Source organism: Chiloscyllium punctatum, chromosome 33 (assembly GCF_047496795.1).
Source record: "Chiloscyllium punctatum isolate Juve2018m chromosome 33, sChiPun1.3, whole genome shotgun sequence".
Taxonomy (NCBI): Eukaryota; Metazoa; Chordata; class Chondrichthyes; order Orectolobiformes; family Hemiscylliidae; genus Chiloscyllium; species Chiloscyllium punctatum.
This window is the reverse complement of record NC_092771.1, coordinates 11,750,867-11,777,326: the sequence shown is the minus strand read 5'-3', so window position 1 is coordinate 11,777,326 and position 26,460 is coordinate 11,750,867. Positions and strand designations below refer to the sequence as shown.

At 39.3% G+C, this 26,460-nt stretch overlaps 2 protein-coding genes across 5 annotated transcripts in view; one reads left to right on the top strand and one right to left on the bottom strand.

Moving 5' to 3' along the window:
- Positions 1-2,657: 2,657 nt before the first annotated feature.
- On the bottom strand, positions 2,658-25,224 carry terb2 (telomere repeat binding bouquet formation protein 2). 4 transcript variants are annotated; one of them, XM_072552993.1, is made up of 7 exons: positions 24,816-24,919; positions 22,509-22,599; positions 19,554-19,635; positions 12,656-12,717; positions 12,000-12,100; positions 6,400-6,491; positions 2,658-2,816 (listed from the first exon to the last, which is right to left on the bottom strand). In XM_072552993.1, exons 3-7 carry the CDS (start codon positions 19,576-19,578, stop codon positions 2,659-2,661), a joined length of 438 nt encoding a protein of 145 aa, XP_072409094.1. In that variant the 5' UTR covers positions 19,579-19,635; positions 22,509-22,599; positions 24,816-24,919; the 3' UTR covers position 2,658. The 4 variants fall into 4 exon arrangements, with proteins under 4 accessions (XP_072409094.1, XP_072409092.1, XP_072409090.1 ...); XM_072552991.1 differs by lacking the exons at positions 19,554-19,635; positions 24,816-24,919 and adding an exon at positions 25,115-25,224; XM_072552989.1 differs by lacking the exon at positions 19,554-19,635.
- The window catches only part of LOC140458433 (cholesterol side-chain cleavage enzyme, mitochondrial-like), a 47,562-nt gene continuing 46,206 nt past the window's right edge, over positions 25,105-26,460 (top strand). The window contains exon 1 of the mRNA XM_072552988.1: positions 25,105-25,245. The gene's annotated coding sequence lies outside the window, so the exon portion shown is untranslated. The remainder of the gene's footprint in view (positions 25,246-26,460) is intronic.

The window sequence follows — 26,460 nt, the reverse complement described above, 5'->3', positions numbered from 1 at the left end:
GCAGAAATGTGGAATTTAATCCAATATTGTATTGCATCTTAAATTATTCTGTTTTATCACCCCCACACATTGAACAACAATGCATCTATATTCAAATGAACAGTTATGTGCCATTGCAGATATAAGCTTTCTCATTTTAGTGCATCATTGAAAATGTAGCACTCTGCAATCCCTGTATCATGAACAATGATTTTCTACATTAACCTAAAGTTATCGTAATAAAGTTCTCTTGTTGTATTTGGTGAGCTGCATGATCAAAAAATGCAAGGTAATTCTTAAAACATATTCCTATACTGCCCTCGTGTGGCAATATCTGCTCATGAGAAGTTCTGTGAAGATAAAAATCAATTAACACGAGAGATTTATTTTCTGCATATTATTTATAAACATGTTAAGTGTATTGTTTTAAATACACTTACAAATGCAAAACAATATTTAGACCATATACGGAATTTAATTAGGTATGAGATTCCTCCTATGAGATTCCACAATGCCCAGTAAATGATTCTAGTTAATCCCATTCAGCTTTCCCTTCCATAAACAATACTTTGTCGCATAAATCAAGTTGGGGAATCCTTCCAACATGCTGCCAAACTAAAGAATACACTCATTTTTTCATGTCAGTGTACAATCCATGGTTTAAAAAAATACATTACCAAATAAAAGCAATTGCTAATTGAGTATTGTAAAGGGGACTGCCCTTCAGTAAAGTACAAATGATCTCAAGATCACTGCCTAAAGAAAAGCAACGGATTGTAAAATCAGGTAGATTGTAAATCAGTATTCCTCCCCAACAAAATATCTTTTCTGAAAAAGTTTGTATTCTAAGATTCTACTGAGAATGAATTCACAACAGAAAACTGGAGCTTGGTCCATGTGAGGTTTGTCCATTCTCCCCGTGATGAGTAGGTTTCCGCAGGGTGCTGCTATTTACTCCCCTGTCCAAAGGTGTGCAGGTTAAGTGGATTGGCCATGCTTAATTGCTCATAGTGTCCAGGGATGTACAAGCTAGGTGGATTAGCCAGAGGAAATACAGAGTTACTGGGAGAAGATTGAGGGTGGGATGCTCTTCGGAGGGCCAGTGTGAACTCGATGGGCTGACTGGCCTGCTTCAGTACTGTGGGGATTCTAAGATTCAATTTCCAAAATGTACCAACAGAGATAACCCAATTAGTTACAATTCACTTTGTCTATTATTCAAAGAAAAATGCTGGAATCTTGCATTAAAATTTGAATTAATAGGTGTCCAATGAAGAGAACACGATTAGGACTAGCCAGTCAAATTTAAGAAAATTTATTGCAGTAGACAAAAAGAGGTGACAGGAAATGCAATGGAGAAAATTCAATGGCTGTGGCCGACAGATCTTTTAGAAAGCCTTTTTTTGCCACATGAGACTCAGAGAAAATTCAGACGTCTGGAAATGGGAAGAGTGTCGCAAATGCAACTAAATAATGGTTTGGGGATAGGAAACAAAATATACGTGCAAAGTACAGTTTAGAAGTGAAGGTCTAAGGTTAGTTTTTGGGTCTACTTCTGTTTTCTGTATACAGCAATTATTTCAACTTAAGTCTGGATGGATTTCCATCCAACTTAGCAGAAAGGAGGCATAACAAGTAATGCTAAAGATCAGTGATAGCTGCAAGGGGGGACTAATTATGGTGGAATAAACAAAGTAATTGAAGATGGCGCTTAACTTCAGTAAACATTCGGTGGTATATTTTGGTAAATAAATTATTATGCTGTTCATGGACAATGTGGACTTTGGAGTTTAGATTCACAACTCACTAATAGTACCTCAAGGAATTAAGTTATTTTTATGAATACACATTTATTTGCATTACAAAGTACCATGCACAATATCCCAAAAATCAAAAATCCTCATAGTAATTTTAATGACAATTGGAAGCCAATTTTTGCGCAAAGAAGTTCCACAAATAGAAAGGGTAAAACGGCAGATAGCCTGCATTATTTATGTCAATTGAGACATAACTATTAGACACTATGTCAGGATTACCAATCTGCTCTACAAATAATGATTCTGTACTGAAATGTCAAACTAGTATCTGAATACAGATTTGAATTGACAACATTCTGACTCAAAGAAGTCATACTAAACTTAAAAAATAAAATCCTTTTCTCTCGCCAGACCTGTTGAGCTTCTCTAGCACTTTCCATTTTTACTTCACTAAAAACACAATTAGGTACATGAGGAATCTTTGAAGTAAAATGTGAAAATTGGGACTGCATTTGTTATAATAATTGATTTATTTTATAAAGTTATTGAAAACTTCAAAAAGATGACAGAGTAAATTTGGAAACAACGGGCAAGTGGGGTGAGGAATATTTCTCCCGAAGAGGTTAAACACCAACACAGATGATTACACTTTTATGTTTTCTCTGTAATTTTGTGTGAAATCACAATGGTTATTCATTTGATGTGATGCATTAACACAAGTAATTGAGCTACATTCGATATATTAATGCAAACATAAAGGGATTACAGTTCAATAATTACAAAACATTTTACATAGAAAGCAAAAAAATCTTTATTCTTAACAATCTAACATTGAGCAACACATAACAGGCTACTGCAAAGGTTCATACCTTCACCAATGTTCAAAGGCTTTTTTTTCAGTTGAAGCTGATTTCAGTCCTGTTTAATTTGTATGAATAAATGTGTGGTTCCTGTTTCTGCTTTTTAAAACTGAAAATATTTTGTCTCTATGGGCACAGCAGACTGAATAACCTGCGCTGCCTGGAATGAAGTCATACAAATCTCCTGGGTACTTCTTCAGCTCGTCAATAGAGATAAAACCTAACCAGAAGTATCAAAACAAATGACTACAGTTAAATCAAAACTATTCCCTTTCGTGCACTTTCTTCATAGAATTAACAATAATCCACTGTGTGCTTTTATAGCTGAAAATGTGTTGCTGGAAAAGCGCAGCAGGTCAGGCAGCATCCAAGGTGCAGGAGAATCGACGTTTCGGGCATCAGTCCTTCTTCAGGAATGAGGGAAGTGTGCCAAGCAGGATAAGATAAAAGGTAGGGAGGAGAGACTTGGGGGAGGGGCATTGAAAATGCGATAGGTGGAAGGAGGTTAAGGTGAGGGTGATAAGGTGAGGGTGATAGGCCAGAGTGGGGGCGGAGAGGTCAGGAAGAAGATTGCAAGTTAGGAAGGTGGTGCTGAGTTCAAGGGTTGGGACTGAGACAAGGTGGGGGGAGGGGAAATGAGGAAACTGGAGAAATCTGAGTTCATCCCTTGTGGTTGGAGGCTTCCTAGGCGGAAGATGAGGCGCTCTTCCTCCAGCCGTCGTGTCGCTATGGTCTGGCGATGGAGGAGTCCAAGGACCTGCATGTCCTTGTTGGAGTGGGAGGGGGAGTCCATCGCCAGACCATAGCAACACGACGGCTGGAGGAAGAGCGCCTCATCTTCCACCTAGGAACCCTCCAACCACAAGGGATGAACTCAGATTTCTCCAGTTTCCTCATTTCCCCTCCCCCCACCTTGTCTTCGTCCCAACCCTCAAACTCAGCACCACCTTCCTAACCTGCAATCTTCTTCCTGACCTCTCCGCCCCCACCCCCACTCCGGCCTATCACCCTCACCTTATCATCCTCACCGTAACCTCCTTCCACCTATCGCATTTCCAATGCCCCTCCCCCAAGTCTCTCCTCCCTACCTTTTATCTTAGCCTGCTTGGCACACTTTCCTCATTCCTGAAGAAGGGCTCATGCCCGAAACGTCGATTCTCCTGCTCCTTGGATGCTGCCTGACCTGCTGCGCTTTTCCAGCAACACATTTTCAGCTCTGATCTCCAGCATCTGCAGTCCTCACTTTCTCCTGTGTGCTTTTATATCTTGGGAAACTTTGCTGCAAGATGCAGTAACTTCTAATTATCTAATTTTTAATACATGATCCCAGTGAAAAATGAAACTCACAGAGATTCAAAATAAAATTTAAATATAACCAAAATATCACATAAGTGTTGGAAGATGTATGATTCCAAAGCAGCTAAGAAACCTATTTTTCATTTCATAATACCCAATTAAATACCATTGTAATAAAAATCAGAGAATGCTGGAAAATGCAAGTCAGACAGCATCAGTGAAGACAGAAACAAGTTAATATTCCAGGTCTGTGACCTTCAATTAGAACTGCAGGAAGTTAGAAACAATAGGTTTTCAATAAGTGAAAGGAAAGGGTGGGAAGATGAGTGAAAGGAAAGCATTACAACAGGGAGGAAGGCATAATGATTAAATGTCAAAACATTGTATGGCACAAGGCGAAAGAGAGGGATATTGGGATAAGTAAAGAAATGAAAGGTATGTCTAGAGGGGGTATGAATGGCAGGAATTGGAACAGTTACAATTCAAAAGCAAAGGAAGCAAGCGAGAAACCAGAAAAAAAAACAAAAGGGCATACTAAAATATTGAACTCAAAACTGAATCCAAAAGGCTATAAATTAGCTGAATGAGAAGATGCAGTTCTTTCAGTCTATGTTAAACTTAAATGGAACATTGTGGCAAGCAACAGACAGAGAGGGAGAGCAAGGTGGAGAATTAAAATAACAGGCAAGTAGAAGCTTAGTGTGATGCTCATGGATTGAACAGATGTATTCTGCAAAACTCTCACCTAGACAGTATTTGTTTTCCCCGGTTTAGACAGATACATTGTGAGGAGCAAACAGATGAATATTTTGATGGTGTTTAAGAAGAAATTGAGTGAAACACAAACACCAGCCGGTTTCTAGTTCTGGAATAATGGACTCTATGTAACGCAACATAATAAAAGACTTTTGAATTCAAATGTTTCTCCACAATACCATTCAGAGCAACTACAACAAAAATCAGCTTTGGTGAAAACAGGTATTTGTACAGTGCAGAATGTGAGAGAAAGAATAATGTCTAATAGGAATAAACAAACTGTAGAAAAGGGAGGCTAGGGGAAGAATGTTGATCAAGAGTGCTAGATGCCATGAGAAAGCTTCAAAGGGACAGCATACCAAATATTGCCTCTAGAGAACGAGTGATTAAGGAAACAACTTGCATTGATATTGTTTTTCACAACCTTGGGATGTCTCAAAAAATCCATTAGCTTGAATGTTTAAATGTAGTTGCTTCAGCAAATACAACAGACATCTTATAGAGTGCAAAGTCCCTAAAAGATAAATTATTAAAAAATGTATTTTGATGATGTTGGTTAAGACATTAAAACTGGGACATGGAGGAATACATCTTCTTTTTGGAACAGTGTAATGGGATATTCCTTATCCTCAAACACAGAGAAATGCGATTTCTATCTAATAGAATATGTAAACATCCATCACTCTATAAGTACTGCACTAAAATATCACCCTAGATTGCATGTTTAAGCTATGCAATGGCAGTTCAACCCAACATGTAATTCATAGAAAAACTGCTACCAAGCTGGTACTGGGAAATCAATTAAATTCAAGACATTTTACTAGTATTGAATAAGTTATGATGCAAGATATATTTATAATTTGTATTTAAATATCATTTATTTTAGAGTATGGATTTTGAGGTGGTGGCATGTGGATTTGGTCGGTGTCTATGAAGGGTTTGATTATTAACTTGGAGGTATTGCTGCAGCCATGGTACTTTCTTTTAAAACACAGATTGAAATAAACCTTCTGGAGAGTAACGGGAATTTGGTTTTATTCAGTGAGTTTCATAAATGAATATTGTTATCAGATGTGCATTACATTTCAAGTATAAGATTCCAAAATGGATTTATTTTTTAACCTTAGGGGAAACACCCATAGCTGGAAAAGAGACTTTTAGTCTGAAGCAGCTTTGCAGAAGTCTTAGCTCAAGCTGGATATGTAAAACAGTTGCTCCTAAAGAAAGTTTAGAGCTATTAAGAAATAGGTTACCTCAATGTAAGGAGTTTATTTTAAATTCCAGACCAGAAATGTTTGGTTAAATTCTTGAAGGGGTTATTTGAAGGTGAGAAGGTCTACTTTCAATTGTATTCAGGCTCAAGAATAGGTGATCAGATTCTCCAAATGGGAAGTGAAGCCAAAACTAAGTCAAACCATCTGTACGAGAGAGAAAGGAATTCTCTCTGCCTTTGAGTACAGTAAAGGAATGCTGTCAGGATTAGTTGCGGTTTAGTGTGTTTTGAAATAATTAAACTTGTGTTGCATGTAAAGTTGGCTTATTCAATTTTATCTTAATTTCTTTTATGTAACAAACTTGTGTTTTATTGTTAAAACCAAATCAGCAGCATAATACATTTGTTTCAGTGAAAGACCAAACTCTTAAAACCAAAACAAAAATGATCTATAAAACCAGATTTCAGTTTGGGATTTGACTTGACCAGTAATAACATCAACTGGGATAATAAATTATAAATGCAATCTATTTCTTACCAGTAACCATGTTGTTTACAGGGTACATCTGTTGAACGTGACAAGTTGTAGCTTCAAATGATGGTGTTTCAATCCCTAAATTCTGGTTTCTGCTTTGAAAACGTTATACAGCAACATTTCAGAACCAAGTTCAAATAACTTTGTATAACCCTGAGATACTAAAGCAATTGTCATGACATTTGTGGTTAAAACTGACAGAGGCTTGATGAACTCCCAAGAATTTATACCAGCTTCCAATGTTTTCGTTTGCCTACACTATAAGTTATGTATTTAGTAAATCCCAATGGGTCTAGGCAGTGACTGCAGTGCTACAAAACTGCACACAAGGTTCACTAAAATCCCATAAAATATCTAATTTAGTTACTTGGCACAATGTATTATGAACACTTGAGGGCTCTTCGGTTGCTAAATGCCCATTTGGTAAATAGTTTCATGGCTAACCCTAGGGCTGGATACATTTTAATTCTAGATGGTCCTCTCCTTTAAGAAAATATCATCCTTTCCTACACAATAGCTTTCTTCAGATCCGCACTGACCTGTCCTTCAATAAAAACCTTATGTCACACCAACAAAAAATAAGTGATTGACAGCTCCAGTAGCCTTCGTATACTGTCTGCTGTGATCCTGTAATTCTTACTATTTTGTCACTTGCCACATGCTCCTCAATGATTTACGCATCTCTCCTGACCCTTCAATATAGCTAAATTATCAGGTAAGTTATCAATAACTGGAGGAGCAGAAATTTTCCACAAAGAAAATACTCAGAAGATAATTTTCAGTCCCCATGCCAAGCTCCATTTCATTTGTCACCCTGTGCTCTCCACTTGGCCTCTCTAACTCAGTAATTCCTTTAGTTCTACAACTCACCAAGATCTCTATGCTCATCTAATTCTACCCTCATGAGCATCCTCAATTTTAATTTCTCTATCATTCTGAGGCACTAATCTCTGGAATTCCCTTCTTCCACCTCTCTGCCTTGTTTCCCTCCTTTACCAAACTCCTTAAAGCCCACATCTTTGGCCTAGCTTTTGCTCACCTGACCGAATACCTCCTTTTGCTCTGGATGTAGGTTTGCTTGCTGAGTTGCAAGGTTCAATTTCAGACATTTCGTTACCATACTAGGTAATATCTTCAGTAAGCCTCCTGAAGGCTTCATCTGGAGGCTCACTGAAGATGTTACCTAGTATGATGATGAAACGCCTGAAAATGAATCTTCCAGCTCAGCAAGCAAACCTACATCCAGAACCTCAACCTGAGCTACAAATGGTCTCAAAACTCACTAATCTCCTTTTGTGTCTTGGTGTCATATTTTGTCTTAAAACATTCCTGTGAAGAACTCTGGATTCTTTACTATGTTAAAGGCACTGTACAAAAATAAGCTTCAGCTGTTGTTGTCATATGAGGGCCACTTATTTCTGCTAAATGTCATTCATAATCCTGAGGTAACTAGGTTTCTCCCAAGGACAATCATACAAATTCTAATTCAGAAGAAATTTCACATCAATTAACCGACAATAGTTGATGTAATTCTTATAGTTTGGGGAGTATCTGACATAATCATATTATTATACAAAGGTAGAGGAGAAAGGGAATTGAGACTGGTTAGCCTGACATCGGCAATATTAAAGTCCATTTTAAAAGATGTATAACAGAGCACTTGAAAAACAGTGACTGGATCAGACAGATACAGCAAAGATTTATGAAAGGGAAATTATGGTTGACAAACCTATGGAATTTTTCAAGGACATAACTCATAGATGTGATAAGAGAGAGCCAGTGCTGTGATTTACTTGAACTTTCTGAAGGTTTTTGATAAGGTCCCACATAAGAAATTAGGAGCTACGAATAAATGAATCTTATTCTGTGGCACCCAGTGACTAGTGGAGCATGACAGGAATCAGTGCTTGGACCCCAATTATTCATAAGATATCCACGATTTTGCTGAGGGAACTAAATGTAATTTCTCCAAATAGACGGATGTCACAAAACTGGGTGGGAGGGTGAACTATGAGGAGGTTGGAGAGATATGCTTCAGTATAATTTGCTTAGATTACATTACATTACATTACAGTGTGGAAACAGGCCCTTCGGCCCAACAAGTCCACACCGCCCCGCCGAAGCGCAACCCACCCATACCCCTACATTTACCCCTTACCTAACACTACGGGCAATTTAGCATGGCCAATTCACCTGACCTGCACATCTTTGGACTGTGGGAGGAAACTAGAGCACCCGGAGGAAACCCACACAGACACGGGGAGAACGTGCAAACTCCACACAGTCATTCGCCTGATGCGGGAATTGAACCCGGGTCTCTGGCGCTGTGAGGCAGCAGTGCTAACCACTGTGCCACCCAAGTTGAGTGAGTGGGCAAATGCATGGCAAATGAAATATAATGTGGATGAATGTGAGGTTATCCAGTTTGGAAGCAAAAAAAAAGTCAGATTATTATATGAATGGTGATAGATGGGGAAAACAGGAGATAGAATGACTCTTGGGTATCCACGTACACATATCGCTGAAATTAAGTAAGCAGATATAGCAGACAATGAAGGGGAAAATGGTTTGCTGGCATTCATTGTGAGAAAATTCAAGTATAGGAGCAAGAATATCTTGCTACAGTTGTACAATTATCTTGGTGAGATTACATTTGGAGATCTGTGTGAAATATGATCTCCATATCTGGTAAACTGTCCATAGCATCTAGAGGTGTGCAGGCTAGGTGCATTGGCCATGGGAAATGCAGCATTACAGGGTGGGGAGATGGGTCTGGGTGGGATGCTCTTCGGAGGTCCAGTGTGGACTCGACATGCTGAATCTTCTACTTCCACACTGCAGGAATTCTATGATTCTATCTGAGCAAAGATATTCTGAGTGTGAAGGGAATGCAACAAAAGGATGGCAGGACTTGTGACTGAAGAGACACTGGATTGGTTAGGACTAGATTTATTGAGTTTAGAAGAATGAGAAGGGACGCAAAGAAACTCATAAAATTCTAACAGGACTAGACAGGGTAAACATAGGATGTTTCCGATGACCTGGGATTCCAGAATAATTTAAAGAGAAAAGTTTCAGGATTGAGATGAGAAGAAATTTCTTCATCCATAGAATGGTCAGCCTATGTAATTCACTGCCATAGGAAGTGTCGGATACCAAGACACTGAATTTTTTGAGAAGGATTTCTACGTAACTATTTGGGCTAAAAGGGGTCAAAAGGTACATAGAGAAAGGAAAAACGGGCATTGAGTTGGATGATCAGGCATGAGGTAAAAACAATGACTGCAGATGCTGGAAACCAAATTCTGGATTAGTGGTGCTGAAAGAGCACAGCAGTTCAGGCAGCATCCAAGGAGAGTGCAGCAGGCTCCAAAGCTAAATGGCCATTATCTGCTCCTATTTTTATGTTTCTATATTTCTATAATTTGCACCAGGGTACACCTATTCCAATCACTGTCTCACAAGGGGTGCCTGAAAATTGACTTTAAGGGGCACGCCCCATTACCAACTAAACTAAAATTGATATTCTCAGCAATGCTACTGTGAATCAGAAAGCTTATAATCATGATATCTAAAATAAATAACATGCAATACCATTCTAATGTATCAGCTGCTAGATCACATGTAGTTACATGAAAAATAAGCATGATAATGCCTATTGTGTCAAATACACAACCAAATATCTAATATTTTATGCAACAATTCTAATAAATTGCTCAAAGGCAGTTTTGAGTTGCAACTATGGAGATCTAACTTGTTGTGAAAAGTTGGATTAAAATATGGATTTTTGGCTTTATTCCACAACAACAACCAAAACAGTTTCTTTCATAGAATTCCTACAGTGAGGAAGAAGGGCATTCAGCCTATCGAGTCCACACCCACCCTCCAAAATGCATCCCACCCAGACCCCCCAAAACTCTGCAATCCTGCATTTCCCATGTCTAATCCACCTAGCCTGCACATTTCGAGACACTTTGGGCTATTTAGCATTGCTAATCCACTTAACCTGAACATGTTTGGACTGTGGAAGGAAACTAGAACAGCCAGAGGAAACCCACACAGGCACAGGGGAGAACATGCAAACTCCACAGTTGCCCAAGGCTGGATCGAACCTATATCCTTGGCACTGTGAGGCAACAGTACTAACCACTGAGACTGTGATGTCTCAAAATCTCTTTTCAATATTCTTTTGTGTCACTAGCTAGCTTGTTCTCATTTTTCATCTCCTCCTCCTTATTGCTTATTTAGTTGTCCTCTGCTGGTGTTTAAACTCATTACAATCCTCTGGCTCGGACCAAGCTTCACCACATCGTATGCATTTTCTTTACTTTTATTCTGTCCCTGACTTGCCTTTCTATTCACCTGTTCAGAGATGTTATTACACACCTCTAGAGCAGGGGGAATTGGACACAAGCCTCTCCATCTAGAAGTAGGAACACTACTAACTGCACCACAAGAGGGTCCCCATCTTTCTTCTATATCGTTCTTATAATTCACAAATTCTAAATTTTAATTCAGGGATTAAATCAAAAATTTAATAAACTCATGAGAGGCATGGAAAGGGCAAATACTTAAGGTCTTTTCTCTAGGGTGGAGAAGTCCAAAAATAGAGGTTTAAGCTGAGAGGGGAAAGATATAAAAGGGACCTATGGTGCAACTTTTTCATGAAGAGGCTGGTGCGTGTATGGAATGAGCTGCCAGAGGAAGTGGTGGAGGCTGGTACAATTGCATCATTTAAAATAAATCTGGATGGGTATATAAATTGGAAGGGTTTAGAGAGGTATGGCCCAAATGCTGCCAAATGGGACTAGATTTATATAAGATATCTGGTCAACATGGACGAGTTGGACAGTTTCCATGTTGTATATCTCTATGACTGCAACAAGGTAAGTAGAAAATATAATTGAAGATTTCTAGTAATTTGGCACTAAGTATTCTAATCTTCAAAAGTTCCCAGCAGTCATTACAGCTGAATATGTGAAAAAGAGAATTAAAAATTAAAACAACATATTCACATTTTTGATTGAAGGTCATATTCTTAAGAATAACAGAAAATACAAGTCTATGTATGTGTTAACAGTTAAGACAGCCAACTTTGAGCTAAATTGGGTCATGACATACAATGTCAAAAAGTGTGGTGCTGGAAAAGCATAGCTGGTCAAGCAGCATCCGAGGAGCAGGAGAGTCGACGTTTTAAGCATAAGCCCTTCATCTAGAATGTGAGCTGATTCCTGATGTAGCCACATTCCTGATGAAGAGCTTATGCTCAAAACATCGACACTCCTGCTCCTGTGATGCTGCCTGACTGGCTGCGCTTTTCCAGCACCATACATTTTGACTTTGATCTACAGTCCTCACTTTCTCCTCATGCCTACAATGCATGTTTGCATATTTTACTGAAAACGAATATTGGAATTTCTTTTATTATCAAAAATTTCAGCAATATGTAACTGGCCTTTAATTGCAAGTTTTATGACAAATGGACACTCTAAAGTGTTTTACATGTAGTCCTTTCAATAATGCAAGTAATTATAGTATAATTTGCAACTTAAACAGCAAGGGTTTCTTTCATCGCAATATAGGATTAGACTGAAGAAACAAACCTGCGCCCATTATTATGAATGTCTTGGTCTATTCTTTCCATTTCTGGATGGTGACAGTTTGCAGATCTCTTCCTTTTTGAAGCATCTCCTCTCTCATGTGACTAATGTTAAAATTTAAAGTAACAAGGAGTCACAATCCGATGCAACAGTAACTATATATCTAATGTGTGGCATTTTCATTGCCTATAAATGCAAATATCTCTGAACCCATGCATACCTGTCTGCGTTTGTATATATGGTTCATCTGTGTAAGTGTTTACAAATATTTATTTGCATGATCTTTCCCAGAAGCTAACTGCTGCCAGTTCAATTATAGTTGACAGTAAAATATTACGACAAGATGGAAAGCAAACAGAATGATGGAGCATGCTGGAATAATATAGCAGTGACTCAATTCAATAATTTGGCAGATCCAACATGGAGCTTCATTTGATAATTCACAAAATTACTGCCAATTACCTCCATCTATGACTCAATAGTCACGTCAAGCAAGGTCACACATGTTTATAATCACTGCATGTATTCTTACAAGTGTCTAGGTTATGGGGGTCATTAATGCAATTCATTTAGAACACTGTGCATACCTATTTGAATACATCAATTAATTTCTACAGCACCTTAGAAACAAAACACAAAATGGAAGGAAATAACCTCACCTGCTGAGGCTGTAAAGGATTGTCCAGCTCCCAAATGAAATTTCCAACTGCTGCTCGAATTTCTGAAATAATTAAGAACACAAAATACGCATGAAATAGTCCAAATATAGACATCATTTTATCTTAAGCATGTGAAAAGTGGAAGTAATGAACACCACTTAGCCTATCCCTTTTACAGAAGGGATGCACATTGAGTCATGCACATTTGACTCAATCATCCATTCAATCTCCAGGGGTTCTGTCACAATATTCCTTGATAACAAATGCAACTGACCAAAAATTGCAGAATTCAACCTCATGTTCAACTCCAAATGAATCCCATGCCTAGTATGCTATTCCTGCTTGCTCAAATTTTACAAGTGATTCTGATGTTGCTCATAGATGTGAGGAGGGCTGCAAATGCATATTGCTTAATTAAAACTTAAACTTTAAAAAGTACAAAAATAAATCAAGAAATATTGAGAACAGAAACTCCAAAGTAACTTTTATTCTCCATCTAGTATTCTATCAGTATATTTTTTCAGTTTCCACGTAACATTACTTATTGGTTGGGTCCTGTCACAGGCTGGTAACCTACTCTGAAGCTGTGATCAATGCTATAGTCTAACTGGATGAAAAGAGGAGTTTTTTAAAAATGCAGCTGTGTATAAAACAAATATTTCATATCATTAACTAAGTAGATTTCTTTTGCTTCTCACCAGATGGGATTGCAGGAAGAGAAGCATTCAGAGGCAAGGGCAAGGGCAAGGGCAAGGGCAAAGAGGTAGTTTCCACAGGTCAACCCGTGCCCCCTATCCTTGATTCTAACTGACCCCAGATTGGGTAGCAAATAGCTCCAACTTGGAGTAACCTAATTTCCCCACCGGGTCAAGTGCTGGATAACTGGGATAGTTGTAAACAGTGACCCATAAGCGAATGTTAATTGATCACTCAAGGATTTTAATTGCTGGCACGTTGAGGAAATGGCAACTGAATCTTCTTGCCCTGTATTTAACTGAAGTGGCAAGTATCTCTCCAGAGACACATTATTCTGCTATTTCCCTTATCCCCACCTTCAAGGGGGGAATATTCTGTCCCACATCACTATGACTACAGCCTGTTGCCTTCCATTACTCCCCAGTTAACCTGAGAGACTAAAAACTAAAGGATGGAAATATTGCTTATAAGTTGCATCAAATTTGACTTCATGTAAAAGATGCAAGAAGCTAAAGATTTACACTTTCCACAAGCACATTTAAATTATAATACCGTTAAACCTTCTGAGCAGAAAAAGCTCATAAAACATTAATTAAATACCCTTGGGGCTATTTTTGATGTGGATTAACATCTTTACACATGATCACCAACAGCAATGTTATTTTGTTTGAGTTCTACTCTCACCTAACTACGTTTGTCAGACCAAATTCCTACTAAATTTACTAAGTTCACCACCTCCTACACCCAGTAGTCTTTACATTTCTGTTGAGAAAAGTAATCATTCCATAGGTGTGGTAAGGCATTATTTTATCCAAAGCAGGCGTTCCCTATATTGTCCTATTTTAGTCCCATCTAAGATTTTCCTGTGGGCTCTTCAAGTTAAGCCAGGCATACAAGTCTACAATAACTTCACACAATTGCTAATGATGAAACTAATGTCTAAAAGATTAATTGTCTCTCTTATCTGCTTCGCACTAACCTTCATGAAGGCAGGATGGGGGAAGCAGAAAGTGACCCATAGCTACACTATCATTGAGCCCAGAGTCTTCACATGCCGAAAGATAACTAGCATGAAAAACTGTAGCCTTGTCCTCCACAAAATCCAAACTCTCAAAGATTCTAAAAGATAAAACAAAATTCATAAGGCCATGAAGCTGAATTGCATTTAAACTAAAAGCTGAGCCAAAGAAGTAGCTAATTATGTAAATATTCTTGTTCCATGAATCTTTTCAAAACGCTGTTTAGTAATTTTAAGATCTACAACGCATCAGTAAGTTTCTCTGGACCAAACTAAAATCTAATGGTTATGAATTGTCTGTAAAAGTTAAATGTTCATATACCATCTGAGGAGTTTCTGGCCATATCCCAGCAAAACTTAAGGATACAGTAATAGGGAGCAGTGTTATGATCCCAGCTGATGTTACGGCTGGACAGGTCAGATCCCAAACTGAAACCTGGCTTGATAACCTTTCTTTTATTTAAAAATGTTGTTCTTCACTGAAACACATGCACACATTTTTGCAGATTTTATGAATGAATGATTTATTGTTACATATATCTCAGGAGATACAGTGAAAAGTACTCTGTCACCCACAATTCAGCTCCAATTTGGGGTACAGAAAAATAAAAGGAAGTACTTAATTAGAGTTCATCTTCATTGGCCAGGGGCCAAACACGGCTCCAGACTGGTGTAAGTTTCCCGTTCTGGGCCTACTGCAGCGTGGAACCCCCACTCCGGGCACCGACACTGTTGCAGTTGATGACTTGCCATTGCCGGAAGAGTCCATACTCTGGGCCTACTGTAGTTCCCACTCAACTAGCACTGCAGCCAATGCCCTGCTGCCATTCCAGGAGTCCACGCATTGGGCCTACGAAGGCAGGAATCCTTGCGACGCTTCACTGTCCTCCCCACAACGTCAGGAAGATGAAGAAAAAGAACAGAAAAAGAAAAAGAAAAAGAAAAAAAGACGAAAAGCAGAGAGATATAAAGAATGCGACTGGCCTGAAGCAGACAGGCTCAGGCAAAACACTACCTACCGTGCCAGCTCTACTGTCTTGGACAATAATAGAACATAGAACAATACAGCACAGAACAGGCCCTTCGGCCCACGATGTTGTGCCGCACTTCTATCCTAGATTAAGCACCCATCCATGTACCTATCCAAATGCCACTTAAAGGTCGCCAATGAATCTGACTCTACCACTCCCTCGGGCAGCGCATTCCATGCCCCCACCACTCTCTGGGTAAAGAACCCACCCCTGACATCTCCCCTATACCTTCCACCCTTCACCTTAAATTTATGTCCCCTTGTAACACTCTGTTGTACCCGGGGAAAAAGTTTCTGACTGTCTACTCTATCTATTCCTCTGATCATCTTATAAACCTCTATCAAGTCATCTTCAATTAATAATAACAATGATAAAGAAGTTTATTACAAACGAGAAAGGAAGATAAAATAGAACAAATCAAGCTATATATAATATATATAAAACATATAAAACAGAAATTGAAAAATTTGGGAACAGCCTAAAAATGCAATTACATATATCCTAAAACCCGCATGTTACAGTACTCCAACACCAGAGGGAAGCAACTTTGTTATCACATCTATAGTTTTTAATGTAGCTGTTTCTTTCAATTCTTAGTCTTAAGAATGTGACAGCGTCTTCCTTGATTGGACACATGTTTCGATGTTTTTCAACTTGAAATAACCATACACTTCATATAGATTCATAGGGATGTACAGCACGGAAACAGACCCTTCGGTCCAACCCAGCCATAAATACCAGATATCCCAACCCAATCTAGTCTCACCAACGAGCCACCACACACTGCAGCACAGACGAAATTCGGAAAACAGAGGAGAACCACCTATACAAAGAATTCCAGAAGAACGGATACTCAAAAAATACAGTCCACAGATTCCTCAAGAACAAACCACAACAAGCAGACCAAACACAGCCAGAAACCCTAACCACCTTACCATACATCAAAGAAGTTTCAGAAATGATAGCCAGACTACTAAGACCACTCAGAATCCTAGTAAGACCATAAGACATAGGAGTGGAAGTAAGGCCATTCGGCCCATCGAGTCCACTCTGCCATTTAATCATGGCTGATGGGCATTTCAACTCCACTTACCCGCATTCTCCCCGTAGCCCTTAATTCCTTGTGACATCAAGAATTTATCAATCTCTGCCTTGAAGATATTTAGCATCCCGGCCTCCACTGCACTCCGCAGCAATGAATTCCACAGGCCCACCACTCTCTGGCTGAAGAAATGTCTCCACATTTCTGTTTTGAATTGATCCCCTCTAATTTTAAGGCTGTGCCCACGGGTCCTAGTCTCCCTGCCTGATGGAAACAATTTCTTAGCGTCCACCCTTTCCAAGCCATGTATTATCTTGTAAGTTTCTATTAGATCCCCCCTTAACCTTCTAAACTCCAATGAATACAATCCCAGGATCCTCAGCTGTTCCTCGTATGTTAGACCTACCATTCCAGGGATCATCCGTGTGAATCTCCGCTGGACACACTCCAGTGCCAGTATGTCCCTCCTGAGGTGTGGGGACCAAAACTGGACACAGTACTCCAAATGGGGCCTAACCAGAGCTTTAATAGCACACAAACCCACCAACGCTCTAAACAAAAACTAACAAACTTAAAAGACCCAGTATAACTCATGGACAAAACCAACGTCATCTACAAAATTCCATGCAAGGACTGCCACAAACACTACATAGGGCAAACAGGAAGAAAGTTAGCCACCAGGATACACGAACACCAGCTAGCCACAAAAAGACACAACCTTCTCTCCCTTGAAGCCCTACACACGGATGAAAAAAACCACCATTTCGACTGGGACAACACATCTATCCTGGGACAGGCTAAGCAAAGACATGCCAGAGAATTCCTAGAGGCCTGGCACTCCAACCACAACACCATAAACAAACACATAGATCTAGATACTATCTATCAACCCCTCAGAAAATGAACAGGAAATGACATCACCACAAACCCCAGGAACCCCATCCAGGACAAACATATAAATAGAAAGCAGGAGACAACAGCTTCGCTTCACTTGGAGGTCGCCACTGATGATGTTACCTAGCCAGGTACTGAAACGTCTGGATATCAAACCTACAGCTCAGTGAGCAAACCTACACCCTAAACCTCAACCTGAGCTACAAACCTTCACAAACTTTGCACTAGTCCCACCTGCCAGCACCCGGCCTGTATCCCTCCAAACCCTTCCTATTCATGCACCCATCCAAATGCCTTTTAAATGTTGCAATTGTACCAGCCTCCACCACTTCCTCTGGTAGCTCTGAAACTTTCAAACTAAAAACCTTTGTTTTAACACAGAGATAACAAGTCAAACTAAATCATACTTGCTAATACTCAATATTGTGAAATTAAAATATTGCAGCATTGTTCCTAACTAGACTTTAAGAATAACAAATCTCAAACATCAAGCACATAGTTTAAACGGAAATTAATGAATTATTACTGTATCTTAGAACAGCAAACAACAATCTAATTAATGTCTATGATTGATTCAATCCCAATCTTCTTTTATTGTAACCTCAATCTCTCTAATGTATATATCTGTCACACAGAGACAGACAGACAGAGTTAAGGGATAGATTAAAAGGCAGTTAGGACTTGTTTAATTTGGGATCATGGTCAGCATGGACTGGTTGTTTCCATGCTCTATGAAGCTAAGAGTCGTAACTGGCCAGTTTGATAACCATTTCAATAATGAGTATGATGCTTTTATAAAACTCCTGAAACATTGCATTGACTTACAGGCACAAGATTGTACTTTGCTTGAATTCTGAAGTCATCAGTCAATGAAAGCAGTTTGCAGTAAGTTCCAAGGAATATCCCTTGGATTCTTTTCTCGAAACATTAAATCATTCTTTAACCAGAGGATGACTAAAGACCACAAAACTCTGTCCAGCAGGTTTCATAGCCATATAGCTTTTTGCCCAAAAGTAAATTCAAACAATGGTTTTTCTTTCTTTTTTAATGATCTCTGTGATTGCCTAGCCAGCACGATTCTGTTCTTAATTAACTTCAATATTCAATTTGCTGCCAGTCCTTCAATGTAGCATGTCCCTGTGCCCAAGCATCTGCCACGTTCTTAGGACAATAACAAACCAGCGATGAACTTTCCAGGCCAGTTACAGTTATAGAGTCCTACAGCACGGAGACAGGGCCTTTGGTTCAAAACTGGTCCATGCCAACTAAAATGTCGATCAACGCTAACCCCATTTCCCTGCACTTGGCACATACCCTTCTAAACCTTTCCTATCCATGTTTTGTCCAAATTCTTTTTAAATATTGCTAGTGTTCCCACCTCAACCGCTCGCAGCTCATTCCATAAGTGTACCAACCTCCGTGTTCCCACAAAGAAATATCAGCTTGTTTTCCGTGTTTTATAAACAAGCGGTTGTTCAAAGTTTACTTCTCAACTTCAGCTTGCATTTTCAAATCGAAAATAAGAAAAGATGTAATTAAATAATGAGGATCTCAACATATTGAAATAATATATTTCTTAGCCTCTCTGAAGTAGCTCCTTATTCGAGAGGAAACTGTTTCATATATCTAATTCCAACCAACAGTCATTTGAACTAAAACTAGAAACTTTCCATGCTTAGAGGTTTCCCCTAAGCAAAAAACAAATTCCTGATCCTTCTATAGGAAAAGCAAGCTAATGCTTCTCAATGTTTATTCTGTCTGCTAATAAAACTCTCCCAGTACCACCATATTTTCACCCCAGGATGCCCTCTCTCAGACTAGTTTAAAATAAAAATCATGGCTCCAGAAATACTGATGAGTTGATCATTAAACTCCCTAACACATTAAACCAAACACACATGCCAATAGTTCAAAATCCTAATTTTTACCACTATCTTTTGCATTTTGACACTGATACTGATTTCCTTCCACTGGGCAGAGAAATTTCTGACTAGTTCACTGAAATGTCTTAATTAGTTTGTGCATGTGGATTGGCTGCTGCTTCCTGCAAAGTGAGCTCTGCTGTCATATCTTTATGCTGGGATCACTACAGTTATTATTATAGTCTTGTATCATTCACTCACATTTTAAATTATTTTATTCTATTTAAGAGTGCAGCTATTAATTTGTATTATTTAACTTTAAAAATATAACTATACAAATTCTATTGCTTTATACCTTTGTGTGTCAGGATGAGCAGCATCACTGCTAAATAAGAAATCAGCTGAACACCAGTTTGTGATGATTCCACCTTCAGTTACTGCAGGAGCAATTACAGAAACCATGTATTAAAATTATCAAATGTTTACAAATGTGTTTTACTCTAATCACTGCTAGGAATGCAAGCTATTTAAGCAACTGAAGTTGAAATACATTCAAATCTTATTCGTGAAATACAAACTTACCACTAATAAGGTAGACGTCTCAGCTAAGAATACAGAATTTGCAAAAACTTCTAATTATAGTTTTATATTATCATCTCTACAAACAAGTATGGCTAATAAACACCAAGTTGAATTTGTATAGTAATGATCATAGCAATTTATAATTATTGGTTTGCATGAATAAAACATGAAACTACACAGCAGACTTTTCAATGGTTCAAAAATCAGAAGAACTAAGTATCCTAGAAACAAGATCAAGAATATGTAATGCAGTCCATCAAGCTGATTCCGCCAATCAATATCAAGGGTGCACTTCCACACCAACTCCAATTTTCTATTCTATTTCCAGATCCTCCAACTCCCCTATTGGCCATAACATAATCAATGACTAAGAATCCCAAAGATTCATAACCTTTGAGTGAAGAAATTTCTCCTCATCTCAGCTCAAAATGACAGACACTTTATCACAAAATTATTACAGTGCAGAAAGAAACTATTCAGCCTATCATGTCTGAGTTGGCTTTCTATAAGAGCAACTTATCCAAATACAACTCACCAACTTATTTCTCATAGCCCTGCAAATGTTTCCTTTTCAGATAATTATCCAATTCTCTTTCAAAGACTTGACTGGGTTATGTCCACAATCTTCTCAGACAGTATGGTGCACATTCCAGACAAGAAGCAGTCACTGCATAAAGTGATTTTCCTCATGTCACCTTTGCTTCTTTTGTAATGCACCTTAAATCTGTGTCCCCGGTTCTCAATGGCTGGGAACAGTTTTTCTCTATCTACACTGCCTAACCCAACAAGACCTGCACTAGCTCAGTCATATTCATTTGATGGATAAGGACCATATAATCAAAGACTGCCTATGTAGTGAAAATGACCACTGGGTCAAGACTTCTTGGCCATCCATACCTTTGCTACAAGGATACCAAAATGCAATGAAGATGGGGAAAACGGACTCTGACAACTGGATCATAGTTGCTGACAGCTATGATCTTTGGAGTCTGACTGTTTGGAATTGCATTGGAAGGGAGGAGCAGAAATGGAAAGCTCAGCTGTCTGTGAAGATGATCCAAGAGATAACAGAGGTCAGTGAATTTAGCGCTGCTTTGTTATGCCACATGATCAGTATGCCTTTAAGAGACAATCATAATATCATCACTGTATCATAGCATCTGACCTGAAGGCATATATAAAGATCTCTAAATCTCTTACCTCAGATCACTTGAAACATGAACTCGACTGGAAGTTTGCTCCTCAGTTGTGAACTTAAAACTTAATATTAGCCCAGACACTCTTGTGCCTGAGGAAGATAACGTTTGTAAATAATAGCTACTAGTAAATGACTTTGGATTCTTCAATACCACAATGTCCACGTATAGTTTTTTGTGTTGCAGGACAATATATGCATTGCTGCATCAAGTAAAACACACTTCTGGATGCTATGTGTACCTTCTCTGCCATACATTAAAAACATTTAATCAATTCTTGGTGTTGTCAGATGATTGGTTAACTCATTGGTTGGCTGGATGGCTGGCTTGTGATGCAGAGTGATGCCAACAGTGCAGGTTTGTTTCTTCTACCGACTGAAGTTGCCATGAAGGTCCCCCCTCTCAACCTTTGCCTGAGACTTTGTATTATGAAGATGCAGAAGTGTATTATACCTTTAAGAGAGTGAAAGACTTGGCAAGCACACCTAGTGCTGGAGAATTTACAATGTAACATTTGGTTCAGAACAGATAGCACTGGCTGAGTTGCTATGAGACAAAAACAAATTCAAATTCAGCCAATCAGTTTAAATTGTACCCCGAAAATACCAAGTTTGAATCACGTTTGAATTGAGAATGTTGACAATCTTAAAAGCCAATGATGCTTTTGGGGTAGAAGACTGGGGAAAATTGAGCAGTTGAGAGGAGAACTGCCAAGCGACCAGCATGTAAAGACTGCCTGAAAAATAGCTCTCTTAAAGGTACCTTTATCGAATCAGTAACCTGTGAAGCAGAATCCCCAAGATGAAGAAAAGAAGACCGGAATACAGAGAAGAACCAAAAGCTGCCTGGTTTTGAGATAAGAAGTTTTGTTTTGTCAATCTTAATGGGGATTTTTATCGGACTAGTCAATTAGAGGGGAAAGTAAAAGATAGGTTAGAGGAAGGAGTTGTAAATAGTTGTTAGTTAATTATTCTCTGTTATACTTTAAGAAATAAAGTTGTTAATTTTTACTTCAAATAGTTCTTAGTCTCTCAAATTTTCACAGATTACTATACAGGATAAATCTTTTCTGTGTTGCTGCTTTAAATTAAGCAGGAGTGTTTACTCTGTGTTGTAAACTTGGTGACCTTCAGGTTAAATCACCACCAGTCGTCTCTCCAATGACAGAGTTGCCCTATGGTCCTCTGGGACTATGGTGACTTTAGTTTTCTATAACTGTTATTCTATGTTTAACATTGCAGAAATCAAACTGTGTTTGTGAAGATTGTTCCAAATATTGCCTAGAGCTTTTACTCATCTCTGAATATTCAGCAATTTAGATAGATTCACTGCCCTTTCAATGTTCATTGCAATGCTCTTTGATCTGCCACATTTATACCTGACTGATTTTCCACATTTTCTTGCTGCCAAGATTGGAAACAAGATTGTAGTGAACGGAACACCCATCAATAATATTAATTTTGAATCTAGAAATGCAAGAAACTAGTTGACTAAAAATCAATTTCGAATTAAAAAATACAGTATATACATACCCCAAAGATCACAAATATGTCTGCTTACACTTTCAGAAAACCAGGCTTTCTTATTCTTGTGCATCTTAAATCAGAGCCTTTAACCTGTTCACTGAAACAGAGAGAAAACAGAAGATTTAACTATTTTACAAAGCAACAAACCATAAATATTACAAAATGTTGCACAATTACAAAAAGTTAAAATCACTTCACTCTGGTTCTTAATTCATAAGACAGATGATTCTTACATTGGGCAATGCATTTTGGAAGAATTGTCAAATTGAATTCCCAATATTTAAGCCGTTGTCCTTTAACATCACTTAGTAACATACCATTTAAGCCTCTGGGCACATTAACTTATTTTACATTCATTTTGGATATATTTGAAGCCACCTAAACCATCAGATTTTGACATTCTAATTTAGTATTTATTCATCATTGGCATAATAGCACCACCAGCCCCTTTGCAAATTCCAGGCAATAAAGCTTAAAGCTTTACAATAGGAAACTTGGACTACACTGAATTCATTTATGACACACGATCTATTGGAAGGTTAGCAACACATTAATTTAGTATCATAGCCCACATATGGAGAACAGACAGATGTTCAAGCAAATTTCCCATCACTGCTTCGTGTCAAGGTTCAGACATACTTGAAATTTTAGACTCACAGTCTTATTTCCTGTATGTTCTCTCTCATATACACAGATGTATTAAAGAAAAGGTAAAATTGTTTTTGCTTGTTTTGCTACATTGTTCGTTTCTCATGCTACTTATAATGTCAGCTGTGGCTTAGTTAGTCGCACTGTCACCTCTCAATCAGATATCTAAGACTTGAGTGCAAAAATTAACAGCAACATTCCAGTACAGAAGAGAGAATGTTACAGAGTTGCAGGTATCATTTTTTGGATAAGGTTTTAAATATGGTCCAGTTTAATCTCTTAAGTGGATGTAAAAGCTCCCATCACACATTTTCATTGGAAGTTATCTCCAGTGCTCATATCCATATTTATTCTTCAATCACATTGCTGTAAGCTTGCTGTGCACAATTTGACTGTTACACTTCCTATCATGTAGCAAATGAATACACTTCAAATATACCCCATTGGCTGTAAATCACCATGGGACATACTGCAGCTGTAACATATAGAGTCATAGAGATGTAGAGTATAAAAACAAACACTTTTGCCCAACTTATCTATGCCGACCAGACATCCTAAATTAGTTGAGTCCCATTGGCCAGCATTTGGCCCATATCCCTCTAAGCCCTTCCTATTCATATACCCATCCAGATGCTTTTTAAATGTTGTAATTGTACCAGCCTCCATCACTTCCTCTGGCAACTCATTCCATAAATGCACCATCCTCTGCATGAAAAAGCTTCCCCGTAAGTCCCTTTTATATCTTTCCTCTCTCACATTAAACCTGTGCCCTCTAGTTTTGGACTCCTCCCCTGGAGAAAATAGCTTGGCTTTTCACTGTATCCATGGCCCTCATACATAAATGTGATTTTTGTGACTAATACAGCAATCACTATTTTGAATTAACTGATCCTAACCACACTCTTCCTTTTTATGACTTGCACCCATTAACATCCCAGTATGAAAAATCACTGAATAGAATAATTGCTCTAGAGAGGATATTCATTGGGATGTTGTCTGGAGTGCTTCGGCTATGCTTTGTGAAAAACGAGACCGTGATTGCTTTCTTTAAGCAAAAAAAAAGTGAAGGGCCACCTGATTCAGTTGTAAAGAAGGTCTGAGTGACATGCATAGGAGAGTCTTTTCACTTGTGGGCAGTTTTAAGATGAATAAGAGGTTAAAAGGGATTTGAGAGAAGGTGGTGGGTAACAGAAATTAACTGCCAAAATGAACAGTAGAGACAGGAACCCACAAAAGTTATGAAATATTTGGATGCACACTTGGAACATCAAAGCACACCTGGTTATGAGCCAAATGTGGAGATGTTTGATGACCAAAGGGAACACGATGAACTAGAGATCCTCTTTCCAAACTACAAAAAATGTATTAAAACACCTTGAAAAAGTTTGGAAGGTATATACACATGGGGAGCAGGCCAATAGTAGAAGTTGCAATTTAATCAGTCCATTTCATGGCAGTGACCAAAATTGCTGATGAAAAATTATAGAAAGATGAAGGCAACCACATTTCAGAAGAAACAAATTGTTGCAGGTGCATCGAGACTGTGCAATGGTTTTTCCACTGGGCATGAAGTTGTCCTAAATCCATGAGAATAAATTCCACACGTCGTCCTTCTTCATCATCTCTCCTTGTATTTTCGCAATCCCCCGTTCTGTTATGTATTACCTTCAATTCATTTAGAAAGAAAGCAAAAGGGCAGCACTGAAGCACACGCCAAGCAGGAACGCCGGACATTTACCAACGCCCCTCTCCCAAACGACAGAAGGCGGCCGGCAGACTACACATGCCGACCACGTGACGAGCGCGCCCGGGAGACCACGTGCCGCAGACGGCACCTTCCGATTGGCCTCAGGTCCCGGCGGGCCTGAGCGTGCGCGGCCGGATATTGCGCATGCGCGGTGTGCTGGAGACCGTTATCGGTCTTGCTTCGCGGATTGGGAAGGGCGGGAGTGGAAGGTGCTCACCTGGGCTCGAGGGGTTGCCCGACACTTTCCGGATTGCTTCTGGAGCCTGTACCAAAGTCTCGACGGACTGTGCTTTCATCATCGTTACAAAACCTGGGAAAGAGGGAGAAAAACTTTTTTTTCAACAAGAGGTTTGATGCTGGAGGGTGGTCCTTGATTTGCGACGGTCCGACTTAATGAAAGTGAAATCGACGTTTCGGGCAAAAGCCCTTCATCAGGAATAAAGGCAGTGAGCCTGAAGCGTGGAGAGATAAGCTAGAGGAGGGTGGGGGTGGGGAGAGAGTAGCATAGAGTACAATGGGTGAGTGGGGGAGGAGATGAAGGTGATAGGTCAGGGAGGAGTGGATAGGTGGAAAAGGAGATAGGCAGGTCGGACAAGTCCGGACAAGTCAAGGAGACAGTGCTGAGCTGGAAGTTTGAAACTTCCCCCACCTCATCCTAGTTTCAAACTTCCAGCTCAGCACTGTCTCCTTGACTTGTCCGGACTTGTCCGACCTGCCTATCTCCTTTTCCACCTATCCACTCCTCCCTGACCTGTCACCTTCATCTCCTCCCCCACTCACCCATTGTACTCTATGCTACTCTCTCCCCACCCCCACCCTCCTCTAGCTTATCTCTCCACGCTTCAGGCTCACTGCCTTTATTCCTGATGAAGGGCTTTTGCCCGAAACGTCGATTTCGCTGCTCGTTGGATGCTGCCTGAACTGCTGTGCTCTTCCAGCACCACTAATCCAGTATTTGGTTTTCAGCATCTGCAGTCATTGTTTTTACCTTAATGAAAGTGATCCCATGCGCAGGTGTAATGTTAACGACCCGACATAACAACATTTCCTGTACTTCGGAATGGCTCCTTTATGTTTTCCTGCATTGTGTTCCGACTTGCATACAAATCCCGATTTGCGAACAGACTCAGGAACGTTCAATCCAGGGACTGCCTTGTGTTTCTCAGTAGTACACCAAGTTTACAAGTCACCCAGCTTCAAGTGTTAGCATCAACAGTTCCAACTGAACATGTTAGTAATGGAAAGTTTGTGGCACCTGAATTGGTCGCTTGGCTTGTCATTGTCAAGAGCTGAAAATGTGTTGCTGGAAAAGCGCAGCAGGTCAGGCAGCATCCAAGGAACAGGAGAAGGGCTTATGCCCCGAAACGTCGATTCTCCTGCACCTTGGATGCTGCCTGACCTGCTGCGCTTTTCCAGCAACACAGTTTCAGCTCTGATCTCCAGCATCTGCAGTCCTCACTTTCTCCTTGTCATTGTCAACCCCAATTCTTCAAGGACTGAAACAACCTCCCACAAGCTATCTTGAACTGTAAGGGTTGTTGAGGCAGACACCTTCATAACATT